At 39.7% G+C, this 20,304-nt stretch overlaps 1 protein-coding gene across 1 annotated transcript in view; it reads left to right on the top strand.

The window, feature by feature from the left end:
- Positions 1 to 15,977: 15,977 nt before the first annotated feature.
- ABLIM2 (actin binding LIM protein family member 2) overlaps positions 15,978 to 20,304 on the top strand; it is a gene marked incomplete at both ends in the record, with an annotated part of 138,176 nt that continues 133,849 nt past the window's right edge. The window contains one exon of the mRNA XM_079534967.1: positions 15,978 to 16,020. Coding sequence (XP_079391093.1) covers positions 15,978 to 16,020 — 43 coding nt within the window. The remainder of the gene's footprint in view (positions 16,021 to 20,304) is intronic.

Below are 20,304 nucleotides of genomic sequence, written 5' to 3'. Positions count from 1 at the left end.
TTGATAACTCATCCTATTAAGTAACAAAAGAAAAAAAAACAGAATAAAGGAAGGAATATAAATCAGAAAATGTAATTAATATGACAGCAGTAGCGCATTTTTGCTTTGTTGCAAGGGACATTTGATCTGGAATCAGCTATTCAAGATGACAAGGAAGGAAAGAAGTGCTTGGAAACAGCAGCTGGCTGAAAAGCTCTTCTGCTGCTGCTAGAATCTGAAGATACAATACAATGAGAAAAAGAAAAGAGTGCTTCCCAAAGCCAGCTGTTAGGAAACAGCTTTTAATAGATATCCAAGTTTCAGTTGTAGGCAATCTGAAGTGTTTATAGATGTTATATCATCACTGTTATACCTTCATTTTAATCAGGGCAAGATATTTTACCTTGCTAACACCTTGGAAGTAGGTTTGCATAACAGCAACAATGCAAGTCCTGAAGTGTACTTGTGCCCTATGATAATTATTTATTCCTGGCCAGCTTTAAGGCAAAGCCTCCAAGGGGAGCATCATTCACATTAACAAAGGTAATGCAGGGGAAAAGCATTATTTTCTAAAGGTGACAAGAATGGACACTGCATGCTTGACTGAAACAAGCAGACTGAAGCTAGTTAAATAATGAATCTCTGGAGGAATTCAGTGCAGGAAGTCTGGTACACAAGCATTTGAATTTTTTCCTTGCAGTAAATCAGCACTGATCCACTGCAGCCCAAGGCTGCCTGGCAGCAACACTGTTACTGGCATGAACACTAAGAAAAAGGAATAGAAATGAATGTGGAGCACAAGTTGCAAGCTTCCATGCTCCCTTTACAAGGTGCAGACTTGAAACATTCTGCAGGTCACAGTTCTTGGGTACTAGCTACTTGAGTTTCAGAAAAGTGTAACTAGACATCATTGAGTGCATCTGCAAAAGCTTTGACTTTTGAAGACTGTCACCCACTGACATTGAGGTTCATTTTCTCAGTAGACCGTCCTGTACCTTTTTGATTTTCTGTTAGTTCTGTCACTTCAACTCAAACCCAAATTGCTCTGTGCTTATTCTAGCTATACTTGTTAACAAGCTACTGTCATAATAAGTATACTGAGCTTGTAATCTTTGTGAAATTTCCACTGCTATTTGTTTTCCAGCAGAAATTGGTTAAAAGTTAAGTTGATAATGGAAAGCTGCTTTTCCAGAACACAGACCAGTAAGCTGTGTGATCTCACATCCTTTTATGATCTATTCCCAAACCAGTCTGGAAATTTCTCCCTTCTCTTTCAGTGATATAATGAGATATCTTAAAGCTTGTTGCTCTAGCTTTCTCTTTCAAACAAAGATCTTCCAACACTTCTGTCCCTAACAATTGCCATGACTTAAGTCTCTAAAAAAAATTGATTGGCGCATATGACCAATGGAATCAGCCTCCAGCTGTATGCCAAGCCAGGTTGAAATGCAGGACAAGGCAGGGATGTGTTTGCACAGCTTTGACTCCTTTCTACAGTAACTTCTGTCTTCTGCCTGAGAGACTCTATGGTGGTAAGGGTAACATAGGTTAATTCAGAATCCTGTTTATAGAAGACAATGCTGCAAAGGTAAGAACAAGTGGAAGTTTTGAATGAATCAAGATGGATATGATTGCTTAAGAAGTTATAGCATCTTAGAATCTAGGCCAACAAAAAAACAAAAAACAAAAAACAATAGAAGAAAGAAAAGCCAAATGGTGAGCTCTGAGCAATGTTTTCTTGTGTCTTTTCCAAAATACACAGAATGAAAATTATGATCTCAAAAATATTTGACAGCTATACTCTGCTCGTTTCTTTTCCCATCTTTAATGTTCATCTTAGCCAATGGCCACCCAACTTGTGCACCTCCATATAAGTACTGAGAACAAGATAGTAAATAGCCTCCCTAAAGCTGGACAATCTCTACGCATCTACAGTTATCTTAAGGGATACAAATCTAGTCCTAAATGAGAAAAATGTCACTGAACTTTGCATTGTGTCTCTGTCCTTTAGCATCATAGAAAAAGGTGAACAATAACTACCCAAAGGAGCAAAATTATAACATTAATGGCTGAGGTGATAGGTTCCTGTCCATTATCAGATATTTTTAACACTAGTTGAAAGATTCAGAAACAAAGCACAGGAAAATATTCAACCACTCTAAGATTTAGAAAACATTGATCTTCAGAGCTTGTGTCACTCACAGAGATTTCTTATAAGTGTGTAATGCTAACTTCTACCATTGTTGCTACAGGAAACTAGCTTTCCATTGATACAAGAAATTGATTAAAGTTTTTTTTTCTGGTACCTTGAATAGTTAGTTTGTCCTTTATAACTAGTTCCAACTATCTATACTTGAGTGCACTGACAAAATATTCTATTTACGATTTAGAAAAAATGATCATCTGCTGCTCTTTGAGGCTCAACTGAGAAATTAATATTTATGAAGGATGCTGGCCAAAGAAAGCTAATGAACTTTCCATTTTTTCAAATCAACCTCTGTTCAAAAGGTGCACACACAGGCTGGGCTTATGAGGCTCCCAAGGACATTCTGCCTTCCCCTCCACCTCTCACCAAGCACAGCAACTGGAAAGTCCTGCCTTCAGCTGTTCTCAAACACAGTTCTTCTTTTCCCTACTGGAAGTTAAATAGAAGATTTGTATTATCATGCTCTCTTCCTCTGTTGCTGCTTCCTTTTCTTCAAATGCCTGTATCTATTTTCAAAATAGCATATCGTGACCATTTCCGTTTCCCTGATTGTGAAAGTTGAGGGCTTTTCCTTCATTTTTGCTGTTATAATAGGAATTGTGGATGACAGGAACACTATTTATCACTGCAGTTATCTTCTAACTAAAGCAAGTTGAAGAAAAACTAATAACATCTGCTGAAAATCTTCTGTTTGTGTCTTTAAAGATGTCTAAGAGAAAGGTACTGAGTATATGAATTAGGTGATATTGGAAGTTTTTCCCAAAATCCACACACAATGCAGTATTTCCTTTTCATTGATCACCTGCCCTTTCAGAGGCTCAAGACAAATTTTCTCACACCTAACTTCAGGTTACTAGTACTAATCATAATCGTTTTAGTTTTACAGAGTTGAGAATCAGGGACTATTTGCTGATATATGGGAGTGCTGTAGAAGTGAGAAATAGCTAAAGAATCCAGAAGTCAATGTAAAGTTGAATCAGTTTATCCCAAGAGGACAACTCAGGCACACTGGGAACCTCATAGACGGTACAGCACTGCCATCACTGTTCCTCTTGTGCATCTTTAAGGCAAAGGAGCAACTGCTATCGCCTGCCCCTCCCCAGCTCACCTGAGCTCCAGCTGATCACAGGCAATTGTTCTACATTAAAAGTCTCCAGCCTCTTCTACACCTGATGCAACAGAGCACCAGCAGCCCCAACTTATCTCATACTGTGCTGCATTCCTCTGGCACTGCAGGCCAGATGAGCCTGCTAGTGAAATCTTATTATCCTCAAATGAAGCACATTCAACTGTATTTACATCCTTGATCTCATTGCTCTGCTTTGTCTCCTGTATGCTCTGTGCATATTCACACAATGCCTCAGACTTGTAGTAGTAATATGGTCTAAGTCATTTTTCAATCTGATACACAAGTAGTTATTTTACTATTCCTTCTTCTGTTTCTCCTAACCCAATCTTACCTCGTGTCTTCTCTATTAGGCTAAAAATATCTTACAACTAACACCATTATGAACTTCATCCTTGGAGTAAGCCTTGATCTGCTTGAAATTCAGTCATAGGCATGAATTAAAAACAGAACTCATACTATGGGCTGCATAAGCAACACTTAAAACAGCAAGCTTTCTTCCTTCACTGTTACACAGAAAAGTAAAGCAAATCTGTGATAAAGTCACATGGACTTAGACATCTGAGTGCCCTCCAAAACTGGAAGACAGACTTCTTTATCACCAAGTAACTTCAGTTTACTAAGAATTGATTGCAAACAGTATCACTGCTCATGTTTAGTCTATAAACAAGTCCCAGCAAGCTTCAAGTCTGAAAATAGATTCCCTCAGGAGTTTTAACCCTCTCACGATTCATTTTCTTCATACTCCAGTAGTACTGAAACATACTTTCCACCCACACTTCAGATATGAATGCTCAGTATATCCAAAATCTGAGTTTTGATACTATAGACTCAGAACTAATATTGCTGACTAAAAATACACAAGTTTTTGGATAATTCAAATGAAAAATAAGATTATTTTTAGAAAACTATAGAAGACATCTGTGCATCTCAGCACTTTACTCTGAGTGCTAGATGGGACAGTTTGGCCTGTGGCAGCTCAAGCAGGAGGAACACTTATATCACAGAACAGAAGCCCAGCTCCTAAAGTACTGCCCAAAACAGCACAGGAGCCCCCAGCAGATTCTCATAGCCGTGAGAGATCACATACATATGTTTTTCAGTCATTTCATTATTGGTAAAAGAGAGGATCAAGATATCAAGATTATCCCCCATAGGTGGCTGAAATTCTAACACAGTGATGATAAACCTACAATCAAATACTAGACCACAGTACCTATATGACAGCAAGACATACGTGTAGACAGAACACAGGAGTTCTCTTACCTTTTCCACGTCCAATTTGCCTGTAAACAGCAGGCAGCTCCGTGCATTCCTCAGCTCTGCGCAGCGCTGACTCCAGCACAGCTCTTCCTGTTTGACCTTCTTATCTTTCCTGTTGATTGCACAGCCCAGCTGGGATGTGGTAAGTACAAAAAGTTGTCTATTAACTGATACGGTTAATTGAAAAACTTGTTTGGGGGGGAAAGACAACAACAAAAAACTTTCAAGAGCAGGAAATTGAGCTACTAAAGTTCATCATGCAAAGCAAAAATGTATCAAATGTGCTGGAAGGCTCAGTCACTTATGCCTGTTTTTCAAAGCAATAAGTCATTTTGGCATTTTGCATTAGCTACTAAAAGGTTTCATGGGACATATCCAAGCCATTGTGCTAAGCAAGCATTGTTCAGACAGCAACAAATAGACCTTCAAGTGCAGCACGAGGTTTTGTTTCTCATTTGCTTTTGACCACAGACTTTGATTTTTTGTCATTATCCCACCTTGAAAAAGCCTTGCGAAGAATGCCTGACAGTGATCTCTATCACAAGACTTTGTCAGTGATCCCCCTGCCACAAAGGCAAGGGAAGGAAAAAGAATCCACTATACTCCAAATTTGTTGGATTTTTGCCCTCCAGACTGAGATGAAGGTAACTTAGTTTCTACCTTCTCTTCCTGCCTTAAGTACTGAAAGTTCCACACACCACTGTGTTGTGGGTAAGCACTGAGTATCTCAAATAGCAGTGATATGGGCTGTCTTCAGTATCTCAGTGGAGGACAGAACAAATAGTGCCTGCCCACAACCTGGCATCACAGACATCTTTAGTCAGCAAAACTGCAACATGCACTTAAGTTGCTTTTAGACTTTATTAAAAAAAAGTGATTAATTACAGATTATACTCTTGCTTACCTTACATCATCCTATTATGCTAAATTAACATGAATTACAAATGCAACTTCACACAGATCAGCCAATCTGCTCCTGCAGTGTGCTTGGGAACATTTCATCCTTCAAGAAATTATCAAGTTGGAAGGTATTCAAGTAATTGTACAAATCACACCTAACCAGCCATCCCACATGGCTTTTCTCCCATTGGAACTGATTTGATATTGCTGCATGACACAGTATACGAGCTTCTGTTCTAGAGCCAAATAATTTGTAAAGTAGCTATGCCTAGAGCAGGAAATATCATATTTCTGTAACCATTTTACAAACAAGTTTTCTATTACTTCTTCATATGTCTAAATCTTTGTCACATTTGTATTATTTTTATACTATGGAATTATCTTCAGTCATATTTTATAACTTCAGTTCTTCACTGTTATTCCTATCATCACCTTGACTTTCTTTTTTGTGTGTGGGGGGGAGGAATTGAAAACTATTTTCCCCATAATGACTACTAACCTTCCACTCTCTGTTTCTACAGTGACATCACTGCAGAATCTGTACGCATATACTGCTGTTTTGTGTCTCTCTAAAAATCACACAGTTAGAAAAGTGAAATCAGGAGACACACATCATCTTAAAGGAAACACGTAAAAATATCAACAAATGAGCTGCAGTTTGCTTGGCTCTCTGTTCAGTACTTTCTTCTTCAGCTATCCTCTGCGATTTTACTCGAGATGTCTGCTGACACATAGAAAAGTGGAAACAGGAAAACACAGTTTTCAGCTTGAGGATAACACTATCAAATATTTGTCCTTCTGCCTTCTCAGAAACAGGACCAACCCGCATTACAGAAAAGCAACTCAATAGCCTTACTGATGTTATGTAAGGCTGATCCACAAAGTAACTGCAGAGATAAATATACCATAGCAAACAGGAAAAAGACAAAGGTATCAGGGTAGTTTCTGTACCAGTGATCACATCTAGTAGGTTACATTTTAATCACACTGAGATTTGCTGCACATGAATTGTGTCACCTGCTCAGGTTTCCTTACCTGAAAGAGCAGGCTTCAGAATCTTCATTAAAACTATTCAAATCACAAGCTGACCTAATGAGCCTGTTTACACGTGTAGCCCCCATTCTTTTCAGGATTATTAAAAGAAGCTGTCATGAGGACATAGCATATGGGGAAAAAAAAAAAAAAAAAGACTTCCTCTAATTGTCTCTCTCTAGCACTGCTGTTCATCATCCTGTTTGTCTGCCCTTCTGTAGCTACATGTTTGTCCAACAGCTTTTCATTGCAGCAGCCTGCACTGGGAAAAACAACGCATTTTAATATTCAGGCCAGGCTACACCTTCCATTATAACTACTCTTCCATCACAGCTGCAGACACATGTATAAAGGAATATTTTGGCCCTCTACCAAAGGGACCAAGTTTAGCACTTCAGTGCATTGAAATGTAAGATATTTGTAACCAGTAACTGCTAACTGATAGCAAAGAACAAATCTTGCAGAAAAGTCTATGCGCTTTATTAAATTGCTGCCTGATAGTCTTTCATCTCAAGCCCACTAAATGTCACAGAAGTTATTTTCCCTTGCTTAATCCTATAATAAAAAGATCCTCTTCTATACAATGCTTTGCTCAGATCAATATTCTTCACTACATATGGGTGGCATGACAAGCTAGGAGTCATGCAAGATACTGCTTTCTTTTCTAAACCAGCCTCTCAATTTCTATTTCATCCAGCAGCTGAAGTATACTCACTTAAAAAAACAACCAAACGTACAAACTATATATCAACAGTGTAATGCAACCAGAACTACGATCTTAAGACAAACACCAGCTGAGCACACACTTGTGAAATGTATACAGTTTGCAGTGTGAACCTACAGTAACAAACTCACAAAAATAATTTATATATACATATATATATATATACTTAACAGGCTTATTGATATTCATGGATGTTATTGTGTTGATGTTTCACAAGTTACACAAAGCTTCCATAAAAATAGGTTTAGCCATATGTTTCCTTTTGATTAAGGCATTATCTCTCCGTGGTGACTGCCTGTGTAGTTGGGTAAGGAGTTAAAGTGTTTTCTCCCGGAATCCTGTCATCTTTTCCCCTGCCTGTTTGGAACCAAATAGTTTTACTTTCCCCAGGCTTCGAAAAAACACCATCCCAGCTCCACAGGCTGGGCTGGAAAGGGAAAACAGAAAACATGAAAAGAAAAATATACTTTCATCCATCTTCAAGGAAACACTGTCGCCTTGTAGTCGGCAGGAAAACGCTGAGTCAAAACATCCAGCTGTTGCACTGCTTAAGCACTGTTCCTCAGCTATTTACCCAGCTCACCAAACAACAGTGCAGAGTACTTACAATTATACATGCTAATAATAGATGCTATTAAGCTCACTATTCCTAGCCACAAGCCACAGCTTGTCACACACCTGACAAAGCTTCTTCCTAAGTTCAACAACTCCTGAGAGTCACTGCTACCGGCCTGAGGGCATTTTTGGCCAGGGACCAAAAAACCAACATGCTCCTCCTACCAGCAGAAACATTTAGGCTCCTATTCCAGGCCAGAAGTTCAAGACATGCTAGGACTCCCCGGTCTATTTCAGACATGACATGGATTTTAAGCTTCCACATATAAGAGAGAGAAAAAAAAATAATCACAGAGCAACAACAAACTGCACGCCCCTTCTAGAATAGCTTCATCAGCTCATAATAAAAATGGGTAATTCATCTTTACCGCTTGGAAGACATGATTTTTCCTTCCTTTACTTTCTGGATTCCTGTGATTCATTTTCTGACCCACAGGCACAACACCATACTGTAATTCACAACATTTTTAATCACAAAGGAAGCTTTTACTTTTGCTCCCAAACCAAAGCCATCAGATTCTGTACCCACAGGCTCCAGTACAGGCAATAAGCTTTTCCTAATTTGTCATTGCTAGCATTGTTTTTTTGCTTTTTTTTTTTTTTTAAATTCAGTTCCCAATGTCGTCTTCACCAAGAGAATTAACAAGCCCTATTTAGATAAACAAAGCCTGAAGAATACTGAGAACATATATAATATTTTAATAAGGAGGCAACAGTACCACTCTTCTAAAAAACTCCAAGTATTAAGAGGAATAACAAAGATGAAATAACAATTGTCCCAATTTCATTCTATCCAAATTTCAATATAAAGCCTACAAAACCTTCCTTCATCTTCACTAACATCAAAGCTATCTTTTATAGCATTGTTGGTAACTGAAAGGAAAACTGGCACTTTCTTTCGTAATCAGGTAGATTGATTTTTCTTTAACATTTCCAGTTGCTTGAAGTTTTCTAGTAGAAATAAGAGTAAATTCTTGCAGAAAGAAAATAATAAAAGTAACCGTCCTATAGTTGCCCAAGAAATAACTCTGTGATGATACATTGATTTCATATATTTGAATGTGTTTGTTGTGAGGACTGAAAGCTAAAGTGAAAGGGAAGGACATGATTTTAACAAAAGATGAATATTACAACAGAATGAGGAGTGGAAATGAATAACTGCTCTGCTTCAGTTTCTTTTCCCTTCTAAGGATTTGAATAGAAGCATAACATTTAATAAACTTTCTTGTAGTTCTCTCTAAATATTCCTTTTTTTCTCTGGCTGGTGTGCTAAAGCATTTCTGTGGTGCATAAAAAGACTTCTAATAGCTGTGTGACAAAATCTTCAGTGCTAAAATTTTAGCTACCTTGTTTGTGGTTCTGATTGGTGGTAGAAAACATATTATTGATTGGTGGTAGAAAACATATTATGAGAAAACTTTATTTATTGGAGATTGGGTATACACAGAATGCAGATTTTGGTACTGAGGAAATAAATAACGATTTAAGCATCCAGCATGGAGGACAGATATTTTGATGTGGACTGAGTGAAAACAAAGTTTTGGCTTGGGCTCTGCTTATGTTCTGCAAAAGAATATGCCTGAGGGAATGCCTGGAGGACCCAGAGTGATGGAGAGCCACCGTTCTAGTTATAGTCATAAAACTGTGATTTATTATCATATGGTCTTTGTGCCTCTCATGAGATGCAATGCAGTTTAGCATAAGTTAACCTCTGTGTACAATGGAATGAATGCTAGCGGTATGCCACGAGTGTTTTCCCTTTGTTCAGGGTAGCACAAAATAATATCTTCTTGGAATTAATGTCTCCTGTCCCTGAAAGATCTCCAAAACAGAGAATCCTACATTGATAATTCTGACTTTAACATATAACCACAAATTTCTGCACCCGTGTAAAGCCAGCAGAGAAGCTTGGGATTTTTCCAAAATACTGCTGCCACCTAGTTGAGATGTGAAAGAAGGGCTCCTGTGTGCAAAACAGTGCCCATTCGTTGCAGCTCTGTCCAGAGATCTGAAGTTACAACTTCTCCTAGGAACATTTTTCCTCTTTTATGTATTTGGCCAAGGGCACCACAACAGAATTACGGAACAAAGGTAATAAACATAACAAGGCCAACACTTTCTGCTATTTCCATGTCTAACCTTGACATGATTCATGCGGCATTTTCTAGAAGAAGAATAAAATCTTTAAAGACACAGCACACCAAAAATCTTGTGAAATATGAGTAAAGATTTTCTACTTAATAGAGAAGATCTGAGGCACAGTATATGATTTGCTGATGTGGATCTGAAAATCATCAGAACTTGAGGTGCTTCCAGTTTGAATTTCAGCTTTCGAATCACCTTACGGCTCTTTTTATGGCCTTTTGATTCAGTGAAATACACTTTACATAAATATAAGGCTCTCAGTTTTGAGGGTGGAGATGCTTATTATTTGTCTCTGTTAGTGCAATCATAGACCACAGTTATGTTAAGGTATGACTATGTGGAGGAATGCTATGAACAGATTTTAACTACATTCATGCTCATTCAACTAAAAAGAAAATTTATAATAAGCGTTAACACATTCTGGGCTCACTACATAAAATATACAGTATGTGTATAGTATGTCATAGAAGTCATAGAAGTATGTCAATACTTCATATTCAGTATTGTTTATATAATATATAATTTTATTATTATATTATAATTTTATTATTATCTATTGTTTATATAATATATATTAAATATATTTATATTTAATATATATATATTAAATATATTAATATATTTATAATATATATATTAAATATATTTATTATTTATTATTTATATTATTTATATTATATAATTTATATAATACTTCATATTCAGTAATGTTTATTCAATTTATTTCCCACATTTGGGAATTTATACATATTATTCTTCTGTTTTTCCTTATTTTCCTGCAGATTTCTCTGCATACACTATCCACAAACCTCAGCTAAGAAGCAGTCTTTCAGGTAGGTCATTACCTAAAGACTGGGAACTTCAGCTTGTATCACTGAACCTGGGAAGCAATACTGATAGCAGACGACAGCTCTGCTGCAGCAGGGGAAATACACAGAAGCGTTCTGTCACAGCAGCATTTTCTGGGGGCTGATGCTTTCAGGCCAGGTATATTCCCTGGCAGAGAGTGGTGAAAGCTTCTGTAAGCTGTCATGGATCTCCGGCAAAGCCTCACTTGCACATGGTGCTATGTATGAATTTCGTCACCCAGTAAGAGCCTGAATTCTGCTAACATGGCTCAGCGTTTCTTTTACAGTAGAACTGTTAGAGATGCAATGTGAGATTAATGGTGGGAAGCCAGCATATATCAGCCAGTCCTGCAGAGTACAGAATTACATTGTCCCAGGGCCTGTGGGCTTACGTACAGTCATACATGTGGAATGAGAAGCTGTAGCTTCACATAAACAGCAATTTGATCAAGAAGTCACATCTGCAAGAGATCACAATATGCTTAATGAGTGCTAACCCCTCTGCAACAGGCACAAAGGGGGCAGTATAAGGGTTGTCGCTTTGCTTGCTCCAGAAAGCAAAGTTATTTACGAGGTTACAGGCAGGAAGACTGGTTCTGCTGGCTACATCAGCAGTGTAATGTTGCATTGGAATACTTGCAGATTTCATTTGCTGTTCTCAAGTTCAATTTTCCTCAATGTTTTTGCATGGGCAGTTGTGATTTCAATTATTAATGCCTGATCTTGGCTCTTCCTCAAACCATTCTTTGTTTTTATATTTCTGACATTTTATTTCTATAACCAATGTGGTTGTCATTCTCATGTATAAATTGCACAGTGATGCCAGCATTACCTACTCGACTTCCTGTCACACACAGCAGTCTCCCATATTACAATTTATTTGTTCTGACCAACTTCCCAAAAGCTAACTGCTGACATGAGAGAACAGTCCTTGATTGTCTCGTTGTAACAGAGATTTCTTTCATCCTCTGCCATTGCTCCCTTTGATGTTATTCCATTCTTTCTGTTTGCAAAGTTTGCCTTGGAGTTGTATTTCACCTACTGATCATAACGCATTTAGGTTTGCAATGGGTAATTGAATTCTAACTTAAAAGTGCTGATGTAGTATTTTTATTCTGCCCACAGTGAGAGGAGCTCTACATAAAAGTTGTTCTGACATCTTGACGTTGCAGTGCAGACAACTCTATGTAGTGCTCTGTTATTACTTCATTACAGCAGCTTCACACTAATTCGTTATTTCTAAACATGTGTACATCTAGCTTAGCAAATAGCCATACATTTATTTTCATAGCCAGAATCTCATTTTAAGATCCCAGCCTGCTACTCTTTGGAAACTTCAGGTTGACTTATGTTTTATTTACTATCAGTGCCCACAGCAGCACATGACAATCCCAGGCACAAGATGGAGAGGTATGCACTGCCACAGGCACCCACAGATGGCAAACATGAGCCTGCAGGTTTTGGCAGCTCTCCTAGAGCCAAAAATTCCCTGATATAGTAGTCTGAATATGCTAGCCTAAATAGTGAACAATTCGTAACTTAGAATCATAGAATTGCTTGGGTTGGAAGGGACCTCAAAGATCATCTAGTTCCAACCTCTTTCTGTGGATAGGAACTTGAACTGAGGATTAGACGTACAATTAGAGTAGCTGATGTTGTAACCCAAAGCAGTCCAGTCCTGGATTCCTGAGAGACAAAACTGAAAATAAAAGCAGAAATGTTTTTAACATACAGATATTCAGGGAGGTTTCTTCAAACAAAAGAGAGGTAGCAAAAAGCAGAAGGGGGGCCTCATGGGCTGTGGGACGCCATGTTCAGTGATAGAAAGAATTGCTATTTTTGAAGTAATGGGAAAATGACAAATTTCTGGAAATTTATGGCAAACATTTGAGGGATAATTTGTCACTTAAGACACAAGCTCTTCAAAACAAATTACTATAAATTGCAAGACTGCTTTTCATCTTTTAGGAGATCCAATAGTTGTCAAAGCAACTTGGAGCGAATACAAGTCTAACAATTAGGCATCTTATCTCAGTTCTTATTTTATTTTTCAGGTTTCACACCATGCTGCCCTGAATACCCCTTGGTACCACATCAGCTTTGAACGTGAAGGAGAGTTCCAACTTCTCATCCTTCATCATCAGGTAAAACAGACGCTTGAACGTGTGTGAAAATATTAAACCATAGTAATGGTTTTTCACAATTAAGCTTTTTTTTCTTTTTGTGCTGAAGAGATAAGGATTCTGCTTCATTCCTCATGCAGAGCAGCAAGTTCCCACCAATGGGCTCCTTTCAAATTATATTGGCAATAACCTAAAAACCTTTGCAGATAAAAAAAATTAAATAAAAGAAATAATTTTACTGGGAAGCCTATGGTTTCCACATTGTTGCAAATACGAGGAATGCCAGGGAAAAAAAAAAGAATAAAATAACAAAAAACAATGAAAAAAAACAACCTTTTTTCTTGCTTCATCTGGATTTTCTCAAGAAAAACACTGAATAATTATATTGTATAACAATCTTGCTGCAAAACTGTATTTAAATATCATTATTAGTAATTGAATATTACAACCATTGAACTGCTGCAAATTTTAAGAGCAATAAAAATGAGAAAATGAAGAAAGGCGAACACTTTGCAGTGTGGTTAACTTCACTTGAGGAAAAAATAAATAAATGTCTAGGATTCTTGAAAAAGGCTTCTTGCAAAACTGCAAGCTGCTTCAGCAAGAATACATATTTTGTCAGACCTTCAATCTGCACTATTACTTAACATCCAGAAGCACACATGAGAACAAGAACATGCACGCTGCTAAGTGTAATGCTTGTGTCTATCCATGAATGTATGCTTTATTGATTGTTCTGGTTTATCTTATATTTAAATGCGCATGCTTTTCCCCTTTAAATGAAACCATACATAATTCTGTCACACTGGAGTATCACATAATGCCTTAGAGGAAGAACCTGACTATATCCATCTTTTTTCTGGAAGTGGGGAAAATGAAATATGAGCCATATTGCCTTATTTGCCACAGATGCATTTCTGATAGCTGGAGTGGTTCAACAGAAAGAGAATTTTTTTCCAGTAGAACTAATGTAAAAGAATGAAATGTGAATATATTTAAGAAATACAGTTCACGTACACAGTGACAGTAAAATGCATTATGATTTCTTAGAATCATAGAATGGTTTGGGTTGTAAGGAATCTTTAAAGATCATCTACTCCAACTCCCCTAAGTAACATTAGTGAAGAAACACCAGAAAAAAATTGCATACAAGGAAAGGAAACTCTTTTTTGTATATATTTTTTCTGTGTTCCTCCAGGATGGCATTGAGGATTTGGTGCAGAGAAAATCATCAGGATTGTCGCATCCCATTTCACCTTCCACTAATGATGGAAGTGGTGCAAAATGCTGACATTTCAGAGGCTGATTTTTCAGCCTTCTTTGCAGTATCTGGACAAGCTGATTGCTTTTAAAAATGCCATCAAGAGATGACTGCTTATTATCCTGAGATTTTGATTGTTAACATAAGTCTGAACTTCAGAATTCCTCTCATAGACCTGTGTTCTCTCTGCAACGAGGAAGCAAAGGCTTTAGTATCTTTTCCACTGAGCAGCAGTGCAGGAGGAGTCAAACTTCAGCAGTCCTGAAGCAGTTTATTTTTGTTACATCCAATTCTGATTGAATATCCACTGTTTTTGATACAGCACGTTATATCTCATTTAGCTTTCAAAGCAATAATTCCACATAGCCACAGGCTTACCAGCATCACTCTGAGAATGCCTTGAACTCATGATGGTTATTATATGCAAAGATATTTAATGATTAAATTATTACACAAATTGCAGTGATGCTGGAAGCCAGATCTCATTAGTATGAATGCAGAACAAAGACAAGACGGATGCTGCACAGCCAAGATTGAGATTCTCTACATATTTCTACTAGTGTGATACATAACATATATGAACACATGGATATTCACGAATACTCTGCAACTTAATGGAGCTTTAAAGGCTAAGAGCAACACAGCTGCTTCAGCACAGCTGGGCAGCCCAAGAAAGTTATGAAACAAGAGTTTTAAGGGAGGAGTTAATACATTAAAAGAGTGGAATCTGATAGAGCAGACCCACGAGTGACACAGAGAAAGTGCATAGGGAACAGTATGTTTGCTATTCCTTCTAACAAAGATAGCAAGTAGCATGTTGAGCAAAAAGTAGGTGGCTCTTCACAGAATACAGTTAACTGTGAAATTCCTTAAGCAGAATGCTGTAGGTGCCATAAAGTGTGCACGGATTCAAACAACTGAATAAGATAATGAAAGAAAATGCGAGGTCCTTCAACACAAAGAATGCACACCTGGCTCAGGGAGTCCCCTCTGTTGATAGCCCCTGCTAGCAACTATCAGAAACAGGACACTGGATTCACATAATCATAGCTTAGGTTGGAAAAAACTTCAATCCCTTCCAGTTCCAATCCCCTGCTGTAGGCCACCCACCAGATCGAGCTGCCAGGGCTCCATCCAATCTAGCCTTTAACACCTCTGGAATGGGCTATCCACAACCTCTCTAGGCAGCATAGATTGTCTCATCCATATTGTAGAGTCACAGTCTTCCTGGTGGTACTAATTATTTCCAGGTGCTCTCAATCCTAGATTTGCTTCATGTGAATGCAAAGCAACTTTACCCACAGTCCTGCTTTCTCCCACTGTAACACTGAGCTGCTCTGAACTCTCAGCTCCACATAAGAGGAGCTATGCAAGGCTATGTTATGTAATTACAGCTAGAGTTATCTAGGTTTCTTAAAATTGATTTTTTTTTTTAAACATAGTTTCTACTAAAACTATAGTACTTAATTTTCAGACAGCTGGGTAGGCTGGCTTCTATAAACCACTGTGACTTTTTTTCATTTCCGATACGAAGGATGGGTGAGAGTTCACCTGCTCCAGAAAGCACTGCCTTTCTCCTTAATAACTAGACATGCTGCCAGACATCTGTGGTGCAGCGCTGCCTGGAGTGCAGGCCGAGCCGAGGAACAGCGCAAACACCCTCATCTCCATTCTCCAGGCGTCGGGGGACATGCTAAAGCACCTGCGCACCGACTTGCTTCGGCGAACGCACCAGCCGCGCACCAGCAGGGCGGGATGATGCAGAAGACGACCTCACTCGTGGAGCGCAGAGCAGCAGGTGGGAACGGGGAGGGGGAAAGAGCTGCAGCAGCGCTGCCCGCAGGAGCAGCAAGGCACGGAGGGGGATGTAGTCCGTGGGGCTGCCTACACTACCCAAGGTGCCCGCCGCGTCGGGGCCGTTCAGGGGGTGCGGGCACCTGGCAGCGGGGCGGAGCCGAGCCGCCTGCCCCGCTGCGGGCGGGGATGGGCCCGGTACCGCCCGCGGGGGCGCGGTGACGGCGGAGCGGAACGGAACGGAACGGGGTGGCGGGTGCGGCCCCTCTGCACGCCATGAGCACCGGCACAGGTAGGCGGCGAGCCACTCGCTAACACTGCCCGGGGCTGGGGAAGGCGCTGGGATCTGTCGCGGTGCGGGGAGAGCGAGCTGAGGGTTGTCTATTTGGAAGATAAGAAAAATAAATGGGATGTCTGTGTATCTCTGAGGGGAGCTGTCGCAGCGCAGGGGAAGCTGCGGATATCGGGAGAGATCGTGCCGAGCCGGGTGCTCCATTGGGGCCGCCCTCGCTCCGGGCACCGCCCGCAGCCCCACTGCGAGTCTCCCGGGTGGGCTCGGCAGCCGCTGCCTCCGGCGATGTGTGCGGCGTGTGGAGCTGCGTCCTGCGCTGCCCCTCCCGCACAACCGGGGCTATTTGGGTGGGGGTATTTGGGGTGAGAGTTCGGCCTCTGCTCCTGGCCGAGCGTGGTGGCAGCGGAGGGGAAAATCACGGAGATTTCATCGGAACCTCGGGTAGGATTTCCACGCAGGAGATCCAGTTGCCTAGGGCGATGTGAAAGTAATTCATGCCATGACACAAGCAGTATTTGAGAACTGGCTCGGAATTGTGTTTTCCAGCGATTCAGCGTTTGTCTGCATCGGGTGGCACAGGGGGTGGTTGCTTCAGAGCGCAGCTGATCACCAAATATTACAGTCTTTAAGGCAAACACAGGCTTATGCTTAGGGAAGGGGGAGGCTTTGAGAGCTTATTGTATATTTCATTTCTGAGCATAACCATAGTGGCTAAATATACCCTCTGCCACAACGACAAGGAGATGTGGAATAGCTGCAATTACGTGCTGACTCTGTATGTCAACATGCTTAATCACACCACATCCTCACAGCAAGCCAAACAGGAGTGCAGCACAAACAACGAGGGGCATTGCTCCCTGTTGGAGCAATGAGAGACCTGAGGTCAAACACCTGCCAGAGACCTCAGATCAAAATGTAGCTTTCCATTTCCTCTATTGGAAGCATCGGTATTGTCCTGCATTCCTGTCAGCTGCTCTCCTGTGTGGTCTGTGTTTCCAGCCCTCGGGGAAAGCCCTGGCTGGGGCAGGTGTGTAGGGGCACAGGTGGGAACAGAGCAGGAATGGAAATCCTGAGCCTTTCCTCTGACTTTAAAGGAATCTAGATGGTTAACACGGATGGTGACATCTGCATTGGAAATGATAAAAGTGGCGCACAGAGTTGTATCCATTTACCAAGCTGTAATCTTCAGTGGAAGAATATGCAATACTGTGAAACATTTAAATACTGTAGCAGTTGAACTGAGGTTGGTAGAGGGAACAGAAAATTCCAGAGTTGCATCTCAAGAATGTTTTAAACACAAATTCAATAGGTTGCAGAGTTATAAACCCAGAAGAAGAGTTAGTGAGTAAGAGTGCAGATGAGACTTGACACAGTTCTGTCTCTGTAATTGCACCAAACATGATGTAAAGAAATAGCAAAAATGAACAGTGCCAAGATAAAAATAACAGCCTGAGTATAAGAGTGGAAAAAAGCTCCTGAGACTTCCTAGCTCTCATTTGAAAGTATAACTGGTAGTTTAGGAGCATTGGTTTTCAGTATTGCTTCAGCTTTGATGTTTCCATATTTCCCTGTTGCCTGTCTGTGTGGACTGAGTAAACAATTTACAGTCAATTCTACAATAAATTAAACGTGAGGATCTCGCCCATTCTCTGTGAAATTGATTGAAATTTTCCGTTTACATCAATGGAGCAAGTGTCATACACCAGATTTAATGCCACAGCTAGCTTTTGCAAAATTACTGTTTACAAAAGTTTCCCACAAAAATTACTCTGGAAAGGCTGTAATTCAAAGCTTGGTGATGGTACTGTAACAGAAGGATGTTTCTGTCTCTGCAAAGAAAATTGGGTGAAATTTGGTAGCAAAATCAGCCCCATGTAGTGTTCAAGGAATCCAGAGCATCCCTGAGATGAAGCCGATCTTTGTAGTTCAATGCTTGCTGCTCCAGAAACCTTTGCTCAGTCCATGTCCTCTGTATATATAACATTTGGCTTTAGGTGTACAAATGTTTATATTGGGGAATATGATAATAATGGCTCAATAGTATGTACTTTGAAATGTTATTCTGTATTAATGGACTACAGACTAATGGCATAGTTTTAAATCTAGAAAATATATGATCATGTGGCAGAGGAAAACTCAGCTCAAATGTATTATATTTTTGTCATAATTAGATTTTCTTATATGTGATTTCCCCTCAGCTGAATTTCATGTACTTTCCCCTGATTTTGGCTGAAAATAGTTTGAACAAAGACCCACTCACTCACACCCTTTTTATCTAGGAGAGTTGCATGGAATGACTGTACGTTCAGGATTCTAAGTGTAACTCAAGAATTTATAGTAACGTGATCAGTCTGTTAGTTCAGTTCTTTGCCATCTTGAAATCATAGCTAGAAGAAGGTTAAAAATTTGAAATTGAGAAAACTAGGTTCCCATCAGTTCCCAGAAATAGGCTATCATGGTTTCGATTATCTGAGTGCAAAAGGAATCACAAAGCTAATTACGTACGGTGTGTATTAACTTAGATTAGATTAAATTGGATGTCATGACACAAATTCACGTGTCTATTTAGTCTCTAAACTACTCCATCAGAGGGAAAATTTGGTTGTGCGGGTCAGAAAGCAGGTGATGAGAGTTTCACAACCCGTATGGGGCAAAATCATGGCAGCACTTGTTCACAGGCTGGTCCCACAGGTTTGCCATGCTGTGAAGAAGTTTAATTCCTTTTGAAAGTTCATATGCAAATATGCCAATAAGAACAATAGCGTGATTATTTTAGGCTGTAGTATATTTTACAGTTAGATACAGTTTTACTTTCAGCTCTTTGCTTTGAGCACTGGTAGAAGAGAGCATTAAATTACTGGATGGGAGAACCAAGAGGTCTCCTTGCTTTGGAGTTCACCAACTAATGAAATATGTATGTGTGCAGATCAAAATGCACAGTCCTTGAAGTTTTGTAATTAAAAAGAATTAGAACTACTTCCTTTCCTTGCTGTTTTAGCCTTGGTACAATACTGCTAAAAAAAAATAAGCAGTGGCACGTGTTTCCTGATGGTAATTCTTTGGCCTGAAGTTGAATTGCATGGAATATACAAGGAAGCTGTATCTTATGTTTCTTTAAGGTATTTTTTTGGTTCAAGATAATTCTCTATAACATCATATTTTTTAGCTGGTAAGAATATTGAACAGTGCTACAAGAAGATGAAATAGGTAGGAAAAGGTTATCAGGGGATATCTGCCTCAGCTGAAACTTCTGATTGCAGGATGTCCCAGGCACTGCTCAGGCAGGAAAGGTGGCTAGTTCTGCTTCAGCAAGCCTGGACGTATGACTGTGAGCCACCTCTGCTTGTCTGACTGCATGTAGTATCTGTGCAGTGCTGAGCACCCAGTGTGGCTGCACTTCTGCCTGCAGCTGGCTGCTATTTCTGCACACTGGCAAGGTACTTCTGGTTCTATTTCTCAGGACATTAATATCTTACGTAGTTAATGCCCAATATTCTATTCTCATTAAATGGAGGGCTAAGAAAAGTAAAGAGCTTAAAAAAGATGTTGAAAAATCAATAAAAGCATGGCTACTGAGCTAACTTTCTCCCTCTTTTCCCTCATTCTGTGCTATGGACTGGTCAATATCAAGGAAGGGTATGGAACTCTGATGGCTGTTTTTCCTGCTTTGGCAAATCATTCTCCTTTATGCAGTTCACAGACCCCCAAATACAGACTGTGGAAATGTCTCTCCTTACTTTTGGTAACTGGAACTTCAGAGCAGCCTTTCCCAGTCTTGATGGGGGAGGTTTTTGAGCAAAGCAGTCATTGTAGTGAATTAAGCATATTCAAGTGACAGTGTAGTGCTGCTCCTCCTCCCTCATTCATTCACACAGGGAGGTGGAGAGGGCTTTGAGATTATTGGACAATTTGCTGGCTCATTGTCGGCATTCTTAAGCGTATACTTTGGGCAAATATTTCTGAATTTAGATGATATCCCCATGTCAGGATCTATTA

The sequence above is a fragment of the Tetrao urogallus genome, assembly GCF_951394365.1.
Source record: "Tetrao urogallus genome assembly, chromosome: 4".
NCBI classification, from domain to species: domain Eukaryota; kingdom Metazoa; phylum Chordata; class Aves; order Galliformes; family Phasianidae; genus Tetrao; species Tetrao urogallus.
Note: the sequence above shows the minus strand (reverse complement) of the source record. Positions and strands in the feature narration are given on the sequence as shown.